Source organism: Limanda limanda, chromosome 4 (assembly GCF_963576545.1).
Source record: "Limanda limanda chromosome 4, fLimLim1.1, whole genome shotgun sequence".
Taxonomy (NCBI): domain Eukaryota; kingdom Metazoa; phylum Chordata; class Actinopteri; order Pleuronectiformes; family Pleuronectidae; genus Limanda; species Limanda limanda.
This window is the reverse complement of record NC_083639.1, coordinates 5,885,755-5,908,202: the sequence shown is the minus strand read 5'-3', so window position 1 is coordinate 5,908,202 and position 22,448 is coordinate 5,885,755. Positions and strand designations below refer to the sequence as shown.

Sequence of the window (22,448 nt, the reverse complement as noted above, 5' to 3'; positions counted from 1 at the left end):
GGTAGAGGACGAGTGGGACAGTTACTGGAAGCGTTGATTCATCAAATAGAATTGAGACATTTCTTTAAAAGAGACATAGAGATTGATAAACTCAATTTAAATGTTTTTTTTTAGAGGATACTTTTACATAATTATTAAAAAAGATTTGATTTAAAAAATGTTTGAAACCCCTACGTTATACTCTGAAAAAAGAAAATTGTTGAAGCAACTTAAGATAAATATATCAGTTGTTTAGTTTCTTCAATGAAAGTTAACTATATGTGAACACAATTGATAACTTAAACTAAAAATGTATGTGTGTGTTACAAATTGAAATAATTTGGTAAACTATCTTTATCAGTGTATAGAATGTGATGGTAAAAAGTAATTGGAACATTAAATATGAAAACTAATATATTACCTTAAATACATTGTAAATTTATTTTATTGGTATTTGCATGAACTCAACTTGCATTTCATCTCTTAGGTGTTGCTGCAATAATACCTTCATACTGGTTGAACTAATTCAAGCAAACAGCCTTGTTAATTCCTCCGCACAGATGTCTTATCCTTTGACGGGCAGTTATTCTCCCAAGCTTCGCCTCTGATCACGCTGAAAATGATAGACTTTGTAAGTGCTTACTTCAGCTCTGCAAAACACAGAGTGACAGTGTTTTGTTTTTCGGGGAATATTTTCACCTGAGGGAAGGAACAGTATTGAATAGAGAGACTCCGCATACACAAATGTTGACCTCCATGCTCCTCTCAAACTTTCTCCCAGCTCCTCTTAGGCTCACTCCAGGCAAAGTGTGTAAATTCCCCACTGCATTTCTTCCAGGTGAAGAATGCCAAAGAAAATCGGGAGCAATTCTCAACCAGTTTAAAAATGCTTGAAATGTTTGCTCTTGAACTTGAACTGTTGAGGAGATTGTTGCTTCTGGCACGATTTTTTATTTTTTTCTCTTGCACACCTGAGTACAGGAAAAGAAAATTAGCTGGGAGAAAATGTAGGCTACTGTTGATTACCAAACAAACATCTCCCACTGCATTTTCACTCAGGTCCACAGCTCTTACATGATCTTGTTAACAGGAAAATGTAGCTTTGGTCTGTAAATCGTCCAATGTGCAGAGATGGGGCACAGAGCTCCCTTCTGCAGGGGCCCTGGACCTTCCTTTGATCTCATTATAAAATGCAAATACACAGAACCCTAAACAGATCAAAGGTTCAACTTCCCATTGGATCTGAGGCTTAATAATAGCAGCCTGAAGCAGTTTCCTATTTTTTAAGAAGCACTTTGGGTAGCTGGTCCTCCAGGACATTATTTACTCTGGAGATAATGTTCCTGCTTCTGACTAGTGACTAGCCAAAGCACAGAAAAAACCCTGCTCCTGTTGCTTATTTAAATAAGATCGGTCAGGTATGAGCATTTGCACTTATGCTTCTTGCCCCTATCTCCTACCTCAAGCTTACGGTTGCAGGGCTTGAAATTTGAAAGTGTAAAATTGCTCTGGTGCTGGACTCTGTGATACCTTCATCTACTCTCTTAACCTGTGCCACCATTACACCGTAAAGAAATCATTTAAAATGCAGGCAGTTTGCTGATATAAAATAAATGTCAGGAGCAACAGCATATGCGTTTGGCTGTTCCTCTTGTAACCTATGAAACTCCCTAATTCTAAAATGATCCTATGTTCACAAATGTCTATTTTCCAGTCTAGTGTCATATGAACCTTGGTTTGATGAGCGATCAAGTGATAAAGTGGCATTTTTTGCACTTTTCTTTCATCCTTTATTTTGTATTAATTGTAGAGACAGCAAAAGAGAGTGTGCTCGCCTGGCGCTGACTTTGTCAGGTGGTGGGAGGGGCAGTGATTCACTCGGCAGCCAGTTTGATCCTGCTGTGAGGCGGGTTCCCATGTCAGGAAGCTCCAGCCTGGCCACCCGCCCACCAGCCTCACCTTGCACCCGCCTACCGGCGCCCCACCGCTCACGCTCTGGCCCTTAGAGTGGGTGGGGAGAGCAGGCTGGCAGGCCTTGGCACGGATACATTTTGGCAGAAGCTGCTGTCCCCACACTGAGTGAAGTGCTGACTGCAGTGCAGAACATAAAAGGCTGGAGGCTTCTATCGCTTCCCCTTGTGGCCCGCAGGCCTGTGTAGAGATGTTGGCTTCAGTTTTGCTTGAAACTGTAGCTGTCTATTTGCCAGGCATGGCAATGGCACCTCAATTCATCCCCTATATGTCTTCTGTTCATTTTAAACAGTCATCAACCCCTAACAGCTCCCTCCCAACTGCTTCTTTTCCGTTCAATGTGATGCATCAGCCAGCTGTAAAAGCTTTTGACCATAGTGATCAATTGATTCAGTGAGCTTCCTCCTCTGCGATAATGAGATCTGTTAAAGTCAATATCTGACTCACAGACTGTGTTATAACACTTGTGTCATTGTACTTTTTTTTTCCTTTCGAAGAATCATTTATAATACAGATAATACTGGACAATGATTGGCTGCAAATACCTAGTCACTCATTTAAGGAGGCTCTTAAGTTCACAATTTTGGAGAAATAAAAGAAGTCTAGGACGCAGGATCACTGTCTGTGCAGTCAGGATGGTTAAGCAGCTAGTTTTCCACTTTTTAGTTAAGTCTTGGGCTTTTAACCAGTTAAATGGAGATTTGATATGACAGCTAGAGAGTTAACTGAAGTTAGTCAAGTCAAGTGGCATTAGTGAGACCCAAAATATTCTATAATAATTATGGAAATGGTAGGATCTGCATTACTGTGTCTTTTCCAGAGCTGTGAATTTATGTGGTGACTGAGATCATCACCTCCAGTTGGCTGCGGCCCGTGCTTTGTCACAGATCTGCAGCGCAGTCAGGCAAGAAAGTAAAACTCCTATGTTACAGTTATAAACTGCAAGGAATTTGAAGCACAATTCAGAACAGCTCATAACTGGAAAAATCATTAACTGGCTCAAACAGTCTTCAGAGGGGAAGATGAAGGGGCACAGAGAGCTGCACAGAAACCCTTGGGTCATTGTTTCATGGATAGAAATATTTTATACAGAAATAGCACTTTGCTTTCCCTGTATTTAACTTAGATCTCTGAGTGAATTGCCAATTTGCCCTCTATAGATTTTCTACTTGGATTGCTGTCACCTTTGTGTGACCTTACTTTGCAATATGTACATAAAGTTGCTGAGAATATATGTAAATCATTTATATATATTCTCAGCAATATTTAGCATTAAATGTTGCCACGCCGTCATAACTTCTTTGAAGATGAATCAGTTGCTTTTTCATCTGTTTTGAAACTGTCGCTTCCTGCAGTATGGTTTGGATGAGAATTAAAAGTAGTCAGTTTTCTGAACGAAAAATAACAGGTATATTTTTTGGAGAAAAGAAGAACTTCAGCTTTAGATCAAATTGAACTTATTACACATACTGATAAAAACCTTCATCACCATCATAAAAAAATCATAAAAATGTAATTGAACATGTTAAGGAACTATGGTATAAAACATATTACTTATGACTAGTTTGTAAAGGTGACCTGTTCAGCCGGTCATATGCAATCAACTAAACTTTATTTATATCGCACCCATGAGATAAATCATATGCAATTCAAAGGCCTTTAGATATGATTAATAAAATATAGTTTGACTGATTATTAATTGAATGTTAAGTTAAACAATCAGATTTAGAGACTAATGCTTACAGAGGCAATCAATAATAGAAAAGACAATAACAGAAGGTAAGATGATAAAATATATATCATAATAAAAAAACAAGCAGTAAAAACAGCAATTAAGGCTTACATAATACATGAAATCAAATGTATAGAAATTGCATGTTCACCAAACACAGGCTATTAAAACACTATACCAGCTAGTTATTTTTTAACTGTAATTTAATGAATTTTATAACCAAACGAGGAAGCCCTCTGCCCTGGGGAGAAAAGTCTTTGCTATGATTTTGGAATTATTGGACTTCGACCTCAAGCAAGCCTTAAAATAAACAACTAGTATTCTTAATGCCAACTTCTGTGTTTTGCTTTACCTATGGATGCTGGACAATGCCTAACACAGTCACAACATCTGGATGCATTAGTTTAGCTAATAAGAATCAAGGCAATGTCAGACTGAATAATGGAGGAGGATTATGATGGCCATTCAGTATCGATATCAGGCTACCTTTGTTTACATTAGGATCGCAGATGGGGCCTTTTAACGTAGCATCTTGTATGTGCACTGGTTTTTGCCCTGACAAGGAGGAGGTGAAAGGAGAAGAGTGCGCTGATGAATTTTGCTTTCTATAAATAGAGCACAGCCCTTGGAATCTGCCTTTAACACTGAATTTGCCCTGTTGAATTCATCAAAGCTGTGTTCGAGTGGCTTGTGCTGCCTCTGCCCCCATCTGTATCATAAAATCTAATTTCACAACTGTTTCAAGTAAACAAGGTGTAGTTTAATTTTTACAAATGTCTTTTAGTCTGAGAGTGATTGGTGTTATTTTTTTTTTTCATTACTGTTGGTCTTCTTTTAAATGTAATTAATAATATTCATAATTAAGGTAGCCGGCTCTCCCTGAAGAACGGTTGCCTCCTGTGAAGCCAGCAGCTAATTTATCTGCCTGTACTGTAGCAAACACGCTGGGTTTCCTTTTTGGAAATGAAAGGGAACGAGGCAGCAGGATTAATTAGCAGAGGCTGAAGAAAGATCTCTTAAAAACAGTCTACAGCAACCTGAGACTGCTGATATGGTCAGAGGTCTGTAGCCTGACTGCGTTAAACCCTCCACTGAACATCCACTTAGAGTGACTGGGAGCTCAGCCGTGCTGCTCTACATCCACACTGTAGGGCATTTACATCTGATAGGAATATTAAAAGTAGTAGCCTGGCCCTTATGAATGGCATGTTGATAAAATCTTCATGGCAAGTAATTATCGTGGGAATATGTCTGGCGAGTGTTCCGTTTTTTTCCCCTTTATTTAAATCCACCCTGCCTCTTCTTTGGCAACAATTTAACCCCCGTCACCTTCTGTGTCGATCTCCCGCAGCTGATGGCTTCACTCTGCCCTTCACAATCCCTACTTTTTGTGGAATCAAAGTTGAGCAGCCGACTCTGCTTCCTGGCATTAAATGCTGCTTACTGATAAAGATGTCACCGTCGTGTGGATATGTAGGAAAAGGTTGTTTTTTTTTGTCCTCCGCCTTGTCAGTGAAGTAGGATGCCTGTCTCTTATCCCAGAGAGATATTTGATCATCCTGCTGGTGCGTCCTCAGTGGGGTCAGCGGCCTGTGAAAGGGGGACAGTGACACAGCTGTGGCAGCCGAGTGGAACCAGTGATGGATGACATGCCAGAATGGGCCCCGCTGTCTTGCCGGGCGCCTGTATTGACAGACACAGCTCCTTCATCTTGCATTTAGCATCAGCGGGGCTAATCGTAGGTCACACTGGCCACAGATGTGACACGTGAATATCGCTCCTGTAATTGCTCATTTGTCAAAGTCACATTCTCAGAGAGCAGGTTCTCATAGCCCCATTATTGAATGATATTGGCTGTAATTGATCAAATTAATAAAGACTTAAATTAAATTTGAAAAAGGTGTTCTGTAAGCACTTCTTAATTGCCTTTTCCAGATCCCTTTAAGACTAAAACGTCTGAAAACAACTGGACCTATGTGATATGTTCTTCTTAATTTGTATTTACAGTTTCCTACAATATTCAAACCCAGAGAAATCCCCAATTTCATTCAAGGTGATGGGACATTTCATTTTAGTCGCCCTTTAACTGTGTCTTACCTGCCATAACCTCCCTGTGCAAATTAAGTATGACAAAAAACAACAACTATGCTAGCCAGTTAGCTGTTTTTTCCTTCCACTGTTTGTAACGGTAATTCTCAATGAATCACGATTAATCATTATCGTTTGCTGCGTAATGTAAAAAACGACTTAAATACAGTATATCGTCCCTGAACATGATTTGAACTTGAATCAGGTAGATTTTCATGGCCAATGGTGGTGAAGTCAAAAACTCCAATGATCCCATGCTCCTTTAAGACAAAATCTAAATAGGTATTTTGTGATTGATTGGTAGAGAAACCCCTAGCGACCGAATATTGTATGTTTAAGATGTTTGCTGTCATTGCTCATATCAGAGTTGTCTGGCAGCTGCCATCAGCAAAAAACTGTCCCCCACACTAAACAGCAGATAAATAGTTTTTTTTGTGATTAGCTGGTCAGAGTGGAGTATTATGACTTTAAACAGCACAATGGGTTTTTTTCTTCAGGTTGAGACCATAACAAAGCTAAATGGATAGTGGATTTTTTTCATTACTCTATACATTCACCAAGCGCACAGAAACAAAACTCCAAATGAATGCATCTGTTTTACAGTTTGTTACCACTTCCTCAAAGATTCCAAATAAATCATAAATTTTACTAGCAGACCGATCAGGTTGCAGTGATCGGTCTCTATGATCCAAAAAATCCTACCCACACAACAAAAGGCAAACATCACACTGTCAATCCCTTAATGAACATTTCAGCCTTGAGACATTCATCAAGCTAAATTAATTAAAACCTAATACATTTTTGCTGTATTTTAACTAAAGGTCCAAGAACTAAAAAATAGGTTAAAACAGTTACTCAGCCGAGGGCTGCTTACAAACTGTATTTTGAGGGATAAGTATGATGACAAGTGTAAATTATATTCAACAATTTTGGTGTGTGTGTGTGTGTGTGTGTGCGTGCGTGTGTGCGTGCGTGCGTGCGTGCGTGCGTGCGTGCGTGAGAATGAGTGATTATATCCAAGCCCTGGCTCTAAGCCCTTCTGCCTGTGCTTCACAAGCCGCAAGGCCACAGCCTCTCCCCACCAGTTAATTGCATCTGAATTAGTCCATTAATGTGGCCGTGTAGAGGGATGAGGGGGTGCACCGAGGTGTCTGGCCTCTTTTGACCACTGCAATGTATTATTAATGGGTCAGTGAGTCTGGCAGCTCTGCATTAACTTGGCTAATGGACTGTGGGGTGGGTCTGTGATTCCCTTTCAGAAAGAAATCAAATCTCATACACATCACAAAAAAAATGCTATTCTTAGGCTTTTATTTTTTTTACAGAGCATCTGAATAAGAGCAGAGCATTGATATAAATCGAAACACTACTTCCTCCAATTCCTTTTGTGGATTTGCTCCCCGCTGACAAGTTGCTGTGGGAAGTCCAAGGTTATACTTAGTCATCCATGTCCAAGATTACACTGAGTCATCACCCTGTGTATGCATGTGTATCTCATAGACAACTGCAGTAATGTTCTGCTAATGAAAAGCTGAGCATCAGATCAGATTAATAGGGATGGTGGTAAACTGTTTAATATTTTTCTGCTTGTGTAGTAGCCTGCAGGCCAAGTGTTTTCAAGAGCTTTGGGATGACTGTAGTATATGTAAGAGTGATTTTGTATTATGAAAACACAACTGTATAAAAATATTACGCTTTTAATGTAGCACCTTTTGCTATTAGACACCCACATTTTGACAGATAAACATAGGCCTGGTAGCATATTTGAAAGTGGATTCCTAACAGTACCAGGCAAACCACGCAGGGTCCTGCTCTGATCAGCTCTAGGCAACTTCCTCACAACCAAATTCAAATGTTGGGTTTTATTCTATTATAAATCTTAAGGGACGGTTTAGCATTATTGGAGCCATATTTTCTATCTCTACATGAGAAATAGTTCTGTATGTACTTTACTTGTATATACTGTACTTATATGGTGCTTTTCCATTCTATTCGACCACTTGAAGCACTTTTACACTATATGCCATGTAACCATCAAGGGCAATTTGGGGTTTAGTATGTTGCCTAAAGACAGTCCAACATTCAGACTAGAGGAGCTGAGATCAAACCACCAACCTCCTGATTAGAGGACCACCCGCTCTAGCTCAGCAGCCACAGCCGCAGCTGTAGTCACTATTTGTTTCTCTGCAGTTGACAGTTAAAAGAATATGACTGTACAAAGAAAGAAGGTTAAGGAGTGCATGTGACTTTTATTTATTTGTAGTCTGATGGTAACGTGCATATTGAGCCGCAGCATTAGCTCTATAATGTGTGTGTAGACATGCAGGAAGAATAAAAGGTCAAAACTTCTCAGTTTTCCTCTTCTCATTATGTGTTTTCAGTAGGACTTGTTCTACTTTGCAATTTATCTTCAAAACATTGCATTTTACGGTCTTGATATTTAAATGTGAAACTTGACCCTTGCTGCTTAAGCCTACAAGGAAAAGAATATACAATGAAGAAGGACAGTGAAGGCTTTCTGTGCCGTTACTTAATTTGTCTAACTCTTAAGTGGACAGTTGGCAGTACCCTGTCACTATTAGTAGCTACAGTCAGTTCTTCATTGTTAGTGGGCACTGTAGTCAGCAGGCTGCTGTGAGCCATTGTCAGAGGATAGCATCAGAGGCTCTTCTTCCGGCTGATAATTAAGTGGCGTACTGACAAACGGCTTTCATCAGATCCCTCATGTGGAACTGAGAGCATGCGAAGGCTTTCAGGGAGGATAAAACAGAGGACGTCGCTTTGCCTCCAATCTTTCATGGCCTTGTGCTGCCTCTGCAGTGGAGGAGGAAGGGAGAGAAAAAGCACCTTGTGTAGCACAGGAGAAAAGTGTGATCCTGTGAGGGTCGGAGAACCAGACTCCAGTTTCAGCACTGTGCAAGGCAGCTCTGTTTTACCAGTTTCTCAGTTTGTCTGAAGTGACCAGGCATACAGTATGTGTGAAGTATTTTTTCCCATTTAAGAATCTGTCAGTTATATTTGTTTCCTCAGGGCTGACATAAGTTGTGATGACTTCAGGATCGGAGTGCACTAGAGTAGATAGACTGACAGGGTTTGAGCCAGCGCATGTTGTGGTGACGGTGACATGAAATGTCCTGTCGTTCCAATTTCCCTTTGTTGATTCATCCCCCATAAAATCCAGGGCATGATCAATGTAAATAGCAGGCTACGATAGAAACTACAAACTGCTGTATGCTACCTATTGAATTTGTATTTCAAATTGGTTTCGGGATGCTTTGCTAAAGATGATTTATCGTCAACGTAAGCAGCTGAAGAGGAGTGTAAAGGCCCTTTATGCTGCCTTTTTGTGCAAAAGAGATCCCTCCATTTCTAATCATGTTTAAACCAGTTCCCACAAACTTCCTTGCATCCTTTACTTTGGCATGGTTGTTAATCGATACACCCCATAGCAGGCAGCGTACAGTTGAGAGTTTCTCTCTATAACAAACATGACTATAGACAAGGTTGTGATAATATACTCCTTAAGAAACAAGCAAAGCGACTGTTTGTCCCTGTGCCCAGATGAAGTAACATATTTTTACCTTGTTCCAAAGTTCCGCCAGTGTTGAAATTCCTTCCTTGTTTCCTGTGGTTGTCTTGTTTGAAATTCACACGAGTATGGACAGAAGGCTCTATCCATTTGTGGATACATATCTTACATTGAATGTAATTTGCCTTAAGCATTCAACAGAATCAATTTAGATTATATCTGATATCTTAAGCTTTAATTATCAGACGTGACTGAGTAGTCATTACCATAATTAAAAGTGACCCCATAAGAAAAGTACAGCCAGGCCTTTTTGACCCCTTCCCCAGACAATGGTAATGCAAACACTGAGCTGACTCTGGATTTCCTCCAGCAGATTTTCCATACTCTCCTTTTCTTTACTTGACTTTACTCTTGCCATGTTTTAACCTTGACTGATAAATAATGTATAAATATATACATCTCAATGTTGCTACTCCTGGTTCAATGTAATTGACAACTATGTTGAAGGTCATATATGCTCGGAAATAATCCACTTAATGGAATCATGCCATACTTAGGCCCTCTGAACCATGCAATCGTGCTGCAACACCAGAGGTCGTACAAAGAGCTTTGACTGTGTGTGGTTTGGCTCTGAGTGAGAGAGTGAGACGGAGCGGGAGAGGCACACATATGGGCAAAAGAGACAGAGAGACAAAGACGGATAGCTCTCTGAAGGACTGTGATCAAAAAGGCCACATACGAGTGGCTCATGGCTTTTGTTGCAGTGTGACCTGCCATTCAGTGTTGCATTAAGTGAAATTCCCCCCCCCCCCCCATAGCTTTTCAGATCTGCAGTGACCGCCTTCCAATTTATGAGGGGAATGCTCGAATTTCAAATGTAGCATTCAAGCCAGGGCTGTGACCTCAAGTGCACATAGAAAATAATGCAGAAGGTTTTTTTCCCTTGAATTTCTGCAGGTCCATTCCAAGGTTGTCCTTACAGCAACAAAGCAGGTAGCGAAGGGAATGTGGGTGCATGTGCCTGAGTGAGATTGAGTTCAGAAGCACTTACATTGGAGCTTTTGGTCTCTCACCCCTCTGCTTCTGTTGAAAAGGGAACATCCTTGGTGCAGCATTCATAAACTTCTTATATGCCACGAGAGAACTATGGGTGTTTTGTATTGGCTCAGCCTATTGTCTGAGCTCTATAGTACGCTCTATCCCTCAGTAAAATTACTTAGAGATAATGTTGGATTGCTTTGCTTGCTTGGTGCTGGGGAGGATACTGAGTAAGTTCTATTTTGCTAATGGCAGATTTCGTGTTTAAGTGACAGCTGTTAAAGTGTTAGGGTTGGTCATTTGTTTCTGAAACTCTTTTTTACCTTATTCGTCAAAATCCTTTTCACATCCCGATAGACATCAATAAATGAAAGTAAACTGGAAAATAATCATTTGGCTGGGTGACACTTACTGACATGTCTCCCTGCGTGCACCCTGCCCATTTGTCTCACTGTGTATGACTGTAGTCTTCGCAAGCTAGAGAGCTATACACTGCTGAGGAGGAGTCGATAGTCAGAGGTTGGCGCGCAATTCATGGAAAACGCAGCTTCCAGCATTTGTCGTGCAGTGCGCATCCATATGGACGTAGCTTTGACAAGATGGTCGATGTGAGTTGTGTTGCTAGCTTTCCCAAGAATATCAACCCTAGCTTTCATATGAGGACAACTTGTTTCAATACAATTTGCTTAACTTATCAGAAATGTAACCTCAGACAGTTTTGTAGCTCACTTGTACTTAGACTTAATGTTTTTCTTTACACATCTGTACGAGCACCTCTGTCTCTGTCCATCCTCTTCACCTTTCCTGCAGTTTGAATGTACCAGGCCTCTGGAAACAATACACCTGTGGAGGCAGGCGACCTTAGCTGTCATTCATTTTTTTAATCCCCTGTAGTTGCCGGTGGACAGCTGTGATTTTTGTCTCTTTTTTCATTTCCATTTATTACAGCCTCTAATTCTTTAAAAATCCTTTATTATAAAGTCCAATATAAATCTCACTGATGCAAATGCTCTGAAAGGTTTTAACTGTTCACACTTCTCCTGATAACGTGCCCTTTTTGAGTCCACACGTGTAATCGCTTATCAAGCTAATTTCTTTCTTGCATGCATCGCCATCATTATATGAGCCTGCTTGTGAAAAATGGGTTTAATTTAGTCAAATGCCCACTGTTAGGGTGGGGTGCAGTGGTGATGGTGATTGTGGGGGGGATACAATTTCCCCATAGAGCCATCTCCTTCTGCAGAAGTAGCTTTTGAGGTTTAATTACTATAATACCTCAATGTGCTACTCGAGGTGACCTGGGTCTAGATGCCAAAGGTTAACGATCATTTTGATCTTCTGTTTTTCCCATTTTCTTTTCTCTTTGCTTTATGGACATAGACACAGGGTCCTCTGAGCTCTAAGTTACAGGTTATTTAATTAATGACAGATTTCACCTTGGCATGTATTTTTCCACGGCAGGCAAGCAAAGTGTTCATGTTTTATTAAAACTACATACAAGTGGGTGAAGATCAGAGACTAAGGGTTTTAAAACCAAGCATGCCAACACATTACTACTGGATGCCAAGGGAGGCAGATCAAATACCTTTGAAGAAAAAAAAAATCAAGTCGAAAAATCGTTACAGTTGACTTCATTGGTATTTGAGTGTGGGCTTTGAGTCTCCCAGTAGTTTTGCTCGATGCAAGAGAGCTTTGCGGTGTTGGGTTGTGTATTTATGGCAGGTTTCTTGAGTCAGACAGCAAGGTGTCGGTTGGGGAAGTGACACTGTAGGTACAAATTCTTAAGTAGAGCTAAATAGAATAAAATATTCCTTTAATATGTGCTCGATGTAATTATTTTTGTCACTGATGCCCCGGAAAATCTACTTGACAGTCTCTTTTGAGCAATTAAAGCGAGATTAATTCGTGATTTTGGTGTTTACTTAGTGATGGTGTGTAGCAAAACAGGAGGTGACAGTGGTTTTAAAATGCTGAAAGAGAACCACACAGCATCTGACATGCCTTTGTCATCACACATCAGGTTTTCACTCATTCCTCAGCCTCATTCCATTGGCCTTCAGGTTGCAGCTCCTCTCACAGCTAACAGGATTAAATCATCCGATGATTGCACCTGGGCGAACATACCTTTCTCTACCTGTGTGTATGTGTGGCCAAACATTTTTTTTTTTTTTTTTTGTGCCTTCCTGAACGAACACTGTGGCATCCCACATGCCTTCCCACACCCACTACAAATAGACAGAGAAGGTGCTACATTCCGTGGCCTTGGTGCAGATCCCCGAGGCTGAGGAGTTTGTTCTGTGTTGGTGGGTATGTCACCGGGTCCATATGAAATAACAAAGGCCTAAAAATACTGTGTGTGTGTGTGTGTGTGTGTGTGTGTGTGTGTGTGTGTGTGTGTGTGTGTGTGTGTGTGTGTGTGTGTGTGTGTGTGTGTGTGTGTGTGTGTGTGTGTGTGTGTGTGTGTGTGTGTGTGTGTGTGTGTGTGTGTGTGTGTGTGTGTGTGTGTGTGTGACTATCTCTACTGACTCATTTCCAATTTCCTTTATTGTATGCTTTAGATCTTTAAATCTGACAATGGAACTGCTAATTTGACAGAAGTTGAGATATTTAGTTTCACAGCTCTCAATTCAAAATTTATGAAGTTAATTCATAATGAATTTTCTGTTCATGTTAATATCAGAAACCGGTCAGAGATACTTTACACCCCTCACTGCGAGCTAGCAACTCAAAAAAATCCCGACTGCTCGCTGTCCTGTCTCCTAAATGGTGGAACAAGCGCCCCAGTAAAATTAGGAAAGCAGAAAGTGTACTCATTTTCTGCCGCAGACTAAAGAAACATCTCTTCCGACTACACCTTGGATTTTAAAAATTAATAATTTAGTTTCACTTATAAGACACAACATGTTGCATTTTGTAGTTTGGCTTTTTTGAATCAAATTGTAATTACTTGATTCCTTTTGTTCTGGGTTTGTACCGTCATGGTTGAATGCACTTATTTTAGGTCGCTTTGGATAAAAGCGTCAGCTAAATGAAATGTAATGTAATGTAAAATATCCATTATGGTTCCCAGAAAGTTAAGGTATTAAAAATGCTTAAAATCTAGAACAAGGGAATGTCTCTTTTGAAAAATTACTATTGATTTTATCAAGTATAAAAATGATATAAAGTAATGAAGGATTCAACTCCAATGTTTTGATACCGCAGAAAATTGCAAATTTTAGTTTGTCCTTCTTCCTATTATTATTTTCTTTTTATTTGTTGAGATCTTGTTCTCTTAAAGTTGAATATATGCAAGTTTTAGTAACTTGTGTCTTCATGGCTTGTCATTTAATAAAAAAAAATATAAATATAGTAATATGTTGACAGCAAAAGCCACAATTTATTCAGCAGAATTGTTCTCCCACAAAGTGATTATTTAAAATTGCACTGTACAGTATCAGCGGTACAGTATCAACTCTAAATCCGTTCTTTAACAGGGCTTCCATGTCGTGCGGTCTTTTTTAAAATTTGTCTTTGTTCTCTTGTCTGACTCGATCGCTCGTCAATTCACTCACTTAACCTCTCTTCATTCGTTCTAAAAACACATGTTATTTCTGTATATTTAAACCAATTTGAAGCATGGGCCCTAGTCTCCATCATTCTTGACAGGTCAAGTAGAAGTCGGGGTCTAGTCATGCAGGTCATGCACATTTTTTAAAGTTTTGCCTTGTTTGATCTTTTTTGTCACTCTCCCAGCATCTCTTCAATACGTCCCAGACAGTCCATACGAGAAATATGAGACGTGGTCACACAGACCTGTATAATATTTCTACATGGCTGTGCGATGCATACTTTTTTCACTGATGTTAAAAGACAACTCCCCCTACACACTGTAATGTGATGGAGAACAGTTTGAGCACAAAGGCAGCATATCCTGCTTCCTGCATTAATAGAGTTTAATCTCAGACTCTCACCTGGTCTCATGAATGCTTCAAGTTAAGTAAACCCACAACTGGACTAATGAGTGTGTAAGTGCTGGTTGTTAGGGTTATTAAAGCTTTATTGAGATGCCTTAACTTGCAAGAGGACGGTGTGAAAGTGGGAGGTCCAACAGCCTATGAGGTCACTGATGTATTCATATTGAACCACAGTGTGACTGGTGTTTGTCCCTTTGTCATAACTGGTATGTGTGCATACGTGTGTCTGTCCCAGCATGCCGAGTTCGCTCCCTTGGGTCCCGCACCAAGTGTACAGGGGGCCTCCTCCTCCCCAGCTGTGAGGAGCCGGGCTCTGACATGGCCTGTCCCTTTAGCTCACTCTGAACGTTTGACACGCCGAGCGCAGAGGTCAGCCTGACCTACTTTCCCCTGGCGGCCCTTCTGCTGAGCTGCAGCGCTCCTCAGCAGGGGGGGCAGCGAGGGCGGAGCTGCTTACGCCTCCACTGCTGTCCTGGTGTGTTAAATCACTGCCATTTGTTCAGAGACACGCTCGTGTGTGTGTGCGTTTTAGGTGTGTGTGTTTTTAGGTGTGTAGGAGGCATCCCACATACACAGACACACACACACTCACACAGGCTTGTGCTGAGTTTGGATATGAAGTGCTCTGTGGGGGTTGCAGGTAGATGCTGGGCAGCACTTGGGTAGGACCCCCTTCAGTGAGCTCTGTCTGACTCACTTTGTGTACCACTGCTCACACCCTCTGACCTCCTCCACCTACTTCACTTCCCTCTGTGCTGTAGATATATGTGTGTGCATGTATATATGTATATATATATTGTGCGTGTGTGTGGTCATGTATATATGTATATGTGTGTGCATGTGTACATGTATGTATATGTGTGTGCTTGTATGTGTCTCTATAGTATATTTTAATAAAGCGACTATCATTGTCGTCTTTTTCTTCCTCTGCTGCTTCTGTCATATGTTAACCTCCTCTTTTAGTTGTGTTTCATGTCTTTGCCTACACTCTACCCAGTCTGATAGTGTCAAACACGCATGTGTCTGAAGCAGTGAAAAGGTTTTTTCTGACATAATATGGGACATCCCAAGAACAGGTCCCGTCAGAAGGAGAAGGGAGCAGGCTGAGCAGAGTTCATTAAAAAGTAATCCTCTAATGTAGCGGCAGGCATCGGCTGCTTTGCTGTATCAATGATTTAGGCCCAGCAGAAGGTCCTTAATGGATCGAGCCACCTCTCATTGCAAGTTCAGTTCTTCCGTCCGCCTGGTATCAACTGGAACAGGCACTCCGACACACAGAGGCTGTGAAGGAAAACTGGTTTTAAGTACTTAAGTGTGTATGCCCATCGTACAGATTGCATCACACACTCTCCCACTTAGACACTCCCCTGCTGGACATGGAGTTTTAAAGTGCCATAGGCTAGCTAAATTGAGAGCCTCATATCTGTTTGTCACCATCCACTATGTATGATCACACTTTGCGTTCACACTGTTTTATTCATCTGAACTAATGTTAAACTGTGACGAGGCCAGGGACAAAGCCTGTGTACGTGGTGCTGTCTCTGCAGCCTGAACAAAGGATTCAGGGATGAGTGTAAAGTCAAGTTTATCTGTACTCAATGTTGTGCTCAGTCAGTCAGACCTGTAACTTAGCCTGACACACAGTGTTGACACACATACAGTATGTGTCAAGTCTATGTGACTGTCTGATTTTACAGTTATGCTTTTTCTGCATCGTCACAGTGCATTTTTCTCGCTTAGAGGAAAAGTGAGTAGCATGCAGCTGGATTACATGAAATCATATGGAATTACTGATTGCAGTACAAGCTTCCATATATTGTTTTTGGATGCAACAGTGGTATGAATTTTAAATTGCAATCACATTTTTCCCCCATATATATATTTCCTGGTGTGTAACAGCGACCATAGCGGTTGATAACATTTTGTAAACTTGTAACTCGTTTTAATACTTTAAGCTCAAATTAAAACAATAGGTAAACAAATTGATAAATGACTAATAGCAAGTTAACAGGCAATCGATAATTAATCTTTCCAGATATTTATTAAAGCAAATAGGCCAACTTTTGTCGATTCCTGCTTCTCAGGTTTAAAGATTTACTGTTATATATTTTAAGAAGTTATTCTCTCAGAATTTTTTCCATAATACTAAAGTTTTATCAATTTATCAAAACATAATATACAGATGAATCAATAATGAATTGAATTGTCTTCTAACGATCTGTTATTGTAGCTTTTGAGTGAACTTTATTTTATCATATGAAATGTAGGACAATGTTACTTCATACATACATATTGTGAAATTATGTTTGTTGTTGCCCCATCAGTTGTATTTATATTTGGTCACGTTGTCTTTGTTCCAAATCATTCTTCGGTTAAGGTATTGGTACAAAACACAAACTGCCATGTGGTTTAGAATGTCGTATATATCTGCTCCTTCACAAAGAACAGCAGCTATGGTTCGCTTGAATGTGGGTCAATTATATTGGATTACGTTCATGGCAAGACAAAAAGTGTCAAAATATCTTCACTATGGTCTAGTTCTCCTCTGTCCATTCTGGTTTCATTCAAACTCATGCTCAGTTATAAAATAACACTATTAATTCATATTTCAGTCCAGTCTTACAGCGTCAGAAAATACATATTGTGTTAATCTCTTCAGTTTTATTTTGATGAAACAATGACTGGAATGTATTGAAAATACATTGGTACAGCAGAATAATGTCTTTCAAGATATTTAATTTAATAAACATTCTGCCTGTTAACCTTTGCTTTTTTACCTTAAAGCCATTTTTTTCAGATGCTTTTCTTTCAAAGCAGCTTACAATAAGTACATTCAGCCATGATAGGAAAAAGATTGAGATGTCACAAAAGTTCAACCATCTAAAACAAACTACTAAAAGCATATTTAGTGCTACAGTAGAATTCTTTGGAAAATATTTAATCTTTTTGAGAATGAGACTTAAGTGCTACCATCACATGTCAAACTGTAGTCTGAAAGGTTCAGTGCTTTGGGTTATATTGTAAATATATTATGGAAGACTTGTAGGTACATGATTTGTTTGTGAAAGAGCAAACCTCAAACCATGTATCACCTTCTTTAACACCTAAAGGGAATCACGTTAGAGACTATACCCTGCAACTAAAGACGGACAATGATTTTGATCGCCCTGATGGCTGGTTTAACCATAGTCCTCCTCCATGTTAGCAGATAAGACATTGAACTGTAATAAATAAGTCAAACTAAATGTTAAATATATTGTTCTCAAGGATGTTTTCTGTCATTTTTGGTAGTTCTTATCACACTGATGTTTTTTTAAGTTGTCATCGTTACGATAAGTTTGGTTTTAATTATTTATGCTAAAAAATAACAGGATGAAAGGTCATAATTGACAGCTGAGACTGAATAATGATTGGCACAAGCATGTGTATGGGTAGGACCTCAATACAGATGCCGGCACCAGTATCTGAGATATTTTAATTTAATTTTTGCACAACAGGAGTAGGTGAAGACACAGTCCATCTTATATACCGAAAAAAGATAGTTATGGTTTAAGTTTGACTTGAACTTTAAGTTTGACAAACCTAAAACTGACTTATTATTCCTCTCTGTCACAAGCAAGGGATTATTTTGACTATGACACAGTTTCACCCTCTTTATTATCTGTTGGAGAGCAGTGTTAGAGGATTGCAGTGGCATCTCAGAGTGATTTAACCAGCGAGATTGACAGCATTACAATGAGGCTGTCATTATCATCCCTCCTGTGGTATAATTGCATATAGTGTTGAACAAGCAGTCTCTCTCCCTCTCTCTCTCTCTCTCCCTCCCTCTCTCTGCCTGTCTCCACTTATCTCCTGCATCCGTTAAACTCATGAGAGAATCCTACAGTTTTTTAGTGTGGCCATCTGTCAATACCACTCTATAAAGTGGAGTGGAGAAATGTGTGCATACATTGGCTCTTGTAAGCCCTCGGCTGGCCTGTCTCCAGCTGGTTCTGAGGGCTTTGCTGTGGCTGGTTAGCCCAGGCCTGGAGCATCGCTCTCCAGCCCACCTTCGCACCCCCAATCAGGCAGCTGGAGGTACCTCCCTCTTCACTGCTGTAGAGTACCTTGTAACACTGTAATGAGTTAACTTTCAGAGTGATCTACATAATTTTTTTCCTGCCCCCACAGGAGGCCACAGAAGCATTAATTAATATCAGGCCCTGGTATCCGCAACCATCCCAGTGTGGGATTCCTTCTGGCTCCTAGTTTTGGAGCCTATGGAATTCAATGTGTGCAACCAGAATGCAGTTTGTTGCACATTGATGAAAGTTATTTCCTCCTGATGGCTTTGTGCACAAATTTGGCTACTGTATATTTGTGTAGAGAAAAATCTGAAGTGGTCACAGTTGTAGGCCAGATCCGATGCCGCTGAAACAAGCCTTATCAGATCACAGGAGCTGTGATTAAACCTAAATGATACATGCCACCAGGTTATGTGCTCTCATTGCGCCTGGAAGGGATATTCTCCACACTCATGTACTACAGACGTGTTTGTGTCAGCTGATCTTTGATATGTGTTCACTCACCTTGCCACCTCTATGTGTGTGTTTTCCCCACAGAACTCAATACGGCACAATCTGTCTTTGAACAAGTGTTTTCTCAAAGTGCCTCGCTCCAAAGATGACCCTGGAAAGGTGAGACTTTCTAACATTAATTTAACTGTGAACACAGAAGAATGCATGTCATTAAAAACTAAATTCAAGGAGAAGAATATGTTTTTACTTTGCAACCACTGCTGACAGAATTCACTGTTACAACATCTTTTATTTTTTGGTGTGCATCATGCTATCTCCGGCAGAAAAAATGTTAACCTTTGAATGGCTGCCAGGACTCTGACAGTCTGGAAATGCATGGCATGCTTGTAATCTATTATGAACCTCCCACCCCCACAGAATTGCATTTCAAATGTAAGGATAGACAAGTTTTTTGGATCGGCACAGACAGCAGATGTGGGTGAGGAGAGAGTATTCAAAAACTGCTTGAAGATTGGGCTGTAACAGGGTAAAAGTCAGGGCCATTTCCAGTATCTGGCATCCGTGAATGATTTACTTAAGGTGCTGAACCAACTTGGTTAAAAGAAACCGGCCTCATTTGCTCTCTGCTCGGCTCTCTATCTCCCATTTTTCTATACGGAGAGAGAATATATAGTCAACATGTTAATTTGACATTTGAATCTCAGTGGGAGCACCTACAGTTGCTTTTTCAGCATGATTTATTTTGCAATCTCTTGCGACATCAACCTGATAAGCAGCGTCCCCTGATCCACTGGGTAGTTCATGAAGAGGAGCCTATGGACCTATATTTAGTATTATGGTGTGCTTAGGTCTAACCATATGTAGCCTAACCCAGATTTCATCCGAGCACTGTCGGAGCATACGCTACATATGCTTAGGGAACCGCACAAATAATTACATACACACACACATACACACCGAAACATGCATGAAGAGCTACGCCTAGCTGTGTAGAGGATGGGGACTGAATGCTAATTTCATGTTTTGCTGTAATCCTCTGATATTGACACTCCTGGGAGCTGCTCCACTAAATACAAAATAATCTATTGCTGTATGGATCCCATTCCAAATGCATGGCCAACATGCTCGCATCCTTAATGTTTAATTTGGAATTTTCCTCACTCCCTTCCCCCCCGAAGACAACTTCAAAGAAGCGCTAGCCGCTCTTGATATGTTGCATCAATATTGTAATGTGGCAGGAATATGAGAACTGCTGGTTGGATGAGATAGGAGAGTCTTGTCGCTCCCTGTCTGTCTCTCACTCTGAGATGGTGTAAGAGATGGCAGTTGGTATTGTACCAACACACAAAATCCTCTCTACCTCGGAGGTAAATACGCCGCTTGTGAAGGCTACCGTCTATAATCTTAACTTTAATTGGTCGTATGTCTCGACCTGAAGTTGCCAGGATGATCTGCATACCTGTGTGTGGTTGTCCTTGTTATATTTACACACAAAAGAGGAACTAGATGACATCATTTACATTGATGTATGAAAATGAGCTGCGGCCTCGTCATTTATGGGAAGAGAGCAGGTATAGTGTATCTGTTATCAGGATCTTTTTTTCTTCTTTTTTTTTCAATCAATCTTTACAGCGGTCTGTGTTTTATGGCTGCAGAGCATATTGTGGCTTTGCTCTGTTGTTGCCCTGGACTCCACGGACACTCTTGCTTTGGCATAGCTACAGTATATTGCAGTGTATTTGTGAATAATTTAATGACTCTTTATATGTTTTTCTTTTTTCCCGGCGTGCTCTCTGGGGGTGGGTGAAAGGGAAATGCAGAAACTCCCCTCCCATGAGATTTAACTTAAAGTGTGCTTCCCCCACTAATTATAAAAAAACACCATGCAGCCTGGCTTTGTCTCTGCCACTTCTAATTTTGAAACATCTGCTCCTGCGAACCTGCATTTAACCTTCGAATCTTAACAAAGAGACGGATCACACGTATGGATGCATCTCACCTTTGCACATCGTTGTTAAGTTGAAGCCCTTTGAACAGAACATGGGAAGTGTAATTAGTTTTCTGCTGTAGCCTACATCAAAATGAGCTGTTTCTTCATCTATGGTTGATTGTGCTGTGAATTATTCTTCCCTCTGAGGAAAATATTAATTGACCCCAAAGCTACACACATATTAAAACTTATAATTTTAACCCCCTGACAAATATAGGCCAACTCCGGCTTTTAATTTTAACAGCTGCAGCAGTGGTGTATGTGAGCAGGGAAAAAAACGGATTTGCCGGCTTTAACAAGACCAGGGCATTGTGTATGCAGCAGTTATTGTGTAGATACTCAAGACATAGCTGTTCTATGGCCCATGTTGTTGTTCGGAGAATTTCTTATGGAAATATCAATTATTCTCTCTGCAAAGGAAGTAATTTTAAAGGTCCTGATCTCACTTTCTCTTGACAATTGAGATTCTATCGGGGGTCATATGAAATATTAAAAATAAATTCAGAACTTGCAGGGCCTTGGGGTACAAATCTCATTTTTAACAACTGTAAGCTCTATTGCTGTTGGCTTGGAGGAGGAACCCCATTGAAAAATAAATTAAATGGGGCCGAATGCAAAGATAAATAATGCAACCTGGTTGTGGAATTGCTAGCTGCAGCCCCAGAGCCAGCCCCGACGGTTCTTTCGTTGATTATCCTTGCTCAGACCTCAGTAGAGAGCTACGCGGCAGGGCTAGCGCTGCCTTGATTCCTCGGCTGAGACTGTGTTCATCCTTGGCAACAGCGCTCTGACTCAGTACCTGAGGCTGAGGAAGTACAGCTTCAGGAAAGGCTTAGCATTTCACCACCACCAGCTGCCCTCACCAGCCTTTCATTGACAAGCAGCCACAGAGGAGAAGAAGCCAAGCTTCACTTACTAACAAAGCAAACCCACACACCACACAAACACTCAGCTATCAACTCAAATAAAAGTCTTGGCTGACTGACTGTATCAGAGCAGATGAGGCCTCATAGATTGTAATAATATTGCACAGTAAGAATTGCAGTCCCTGTCATTCCAGGGAGGAAATGTCTAAGTACGTCCAATGGATGTCACATGAGAAAGCAATCTGTTGTATCATATCAGCTCACAGGTCTTTCCTCTGTCCACAGGGCTCTTATTGGGCCATCGACACCAACCCAAAGGAGGATGCCTTGCCTACACGGCCAAAGAAGAGGCCGCGTTCTGGAGAGCGAGTGAGTCTGATGAGAGAAAATATTAAAGTGCTCTTCTGCTGCTTGGTTCCGTTTCTTTCTATGACTCTTGCTCTCTACTTCTGCCTTGGTTCTCTTTTCCTATTGCCCTCCTTTCTCTCCTACTTTCTCCCGCTCTTCCTCTACCACATGCAGTGACCCACATGCATACGCACACACACTCATTTAGAAGGAGTTCTTATCCAGACATTTTTTAACTGCCTCTCCAAGCTGCTTCGTAGCCTGTCATGAAGCGGGCTCCTTATTAATAAACTACGCCCCAGGCAGCCATTACATACATTACATTCTGCACTCACTATTTTTTAACAAACATCAATTAATGCTGAGTTGTGTGCACCGGCTACTCTGAGCGGTTGCTTTTGTCTAAATTATGGATGAGTTTCGTCCAGCGTTAC

At 40.6% G+C, this 22,448-nt stretch overlaps 1 protein-coding gene across 1 annotated transcript in view; it reads left to right on the top strand.

Moving 5' to 3' along the window:
* Positions 1–22,448, top strand: part of foxj3 (forkhead box J3) — a 79,900-nt gene that overhangs the window by 39,633 nt on the left and 17,819 nt on the right. The window contains exons 3-4 of the mRNA XM_061070478.1: positions 18,895–18,969; positions 21,952–22,035. Coding sequence (XP_060926461.1) covers positions 18,895–18,969; positions 21,952–22,035 — 159 coding nt within the window. The remainder of the gene's footprint in view (positions 1–18,894; positions 18,970–21,951; positions 22,036–22,448) is intronic.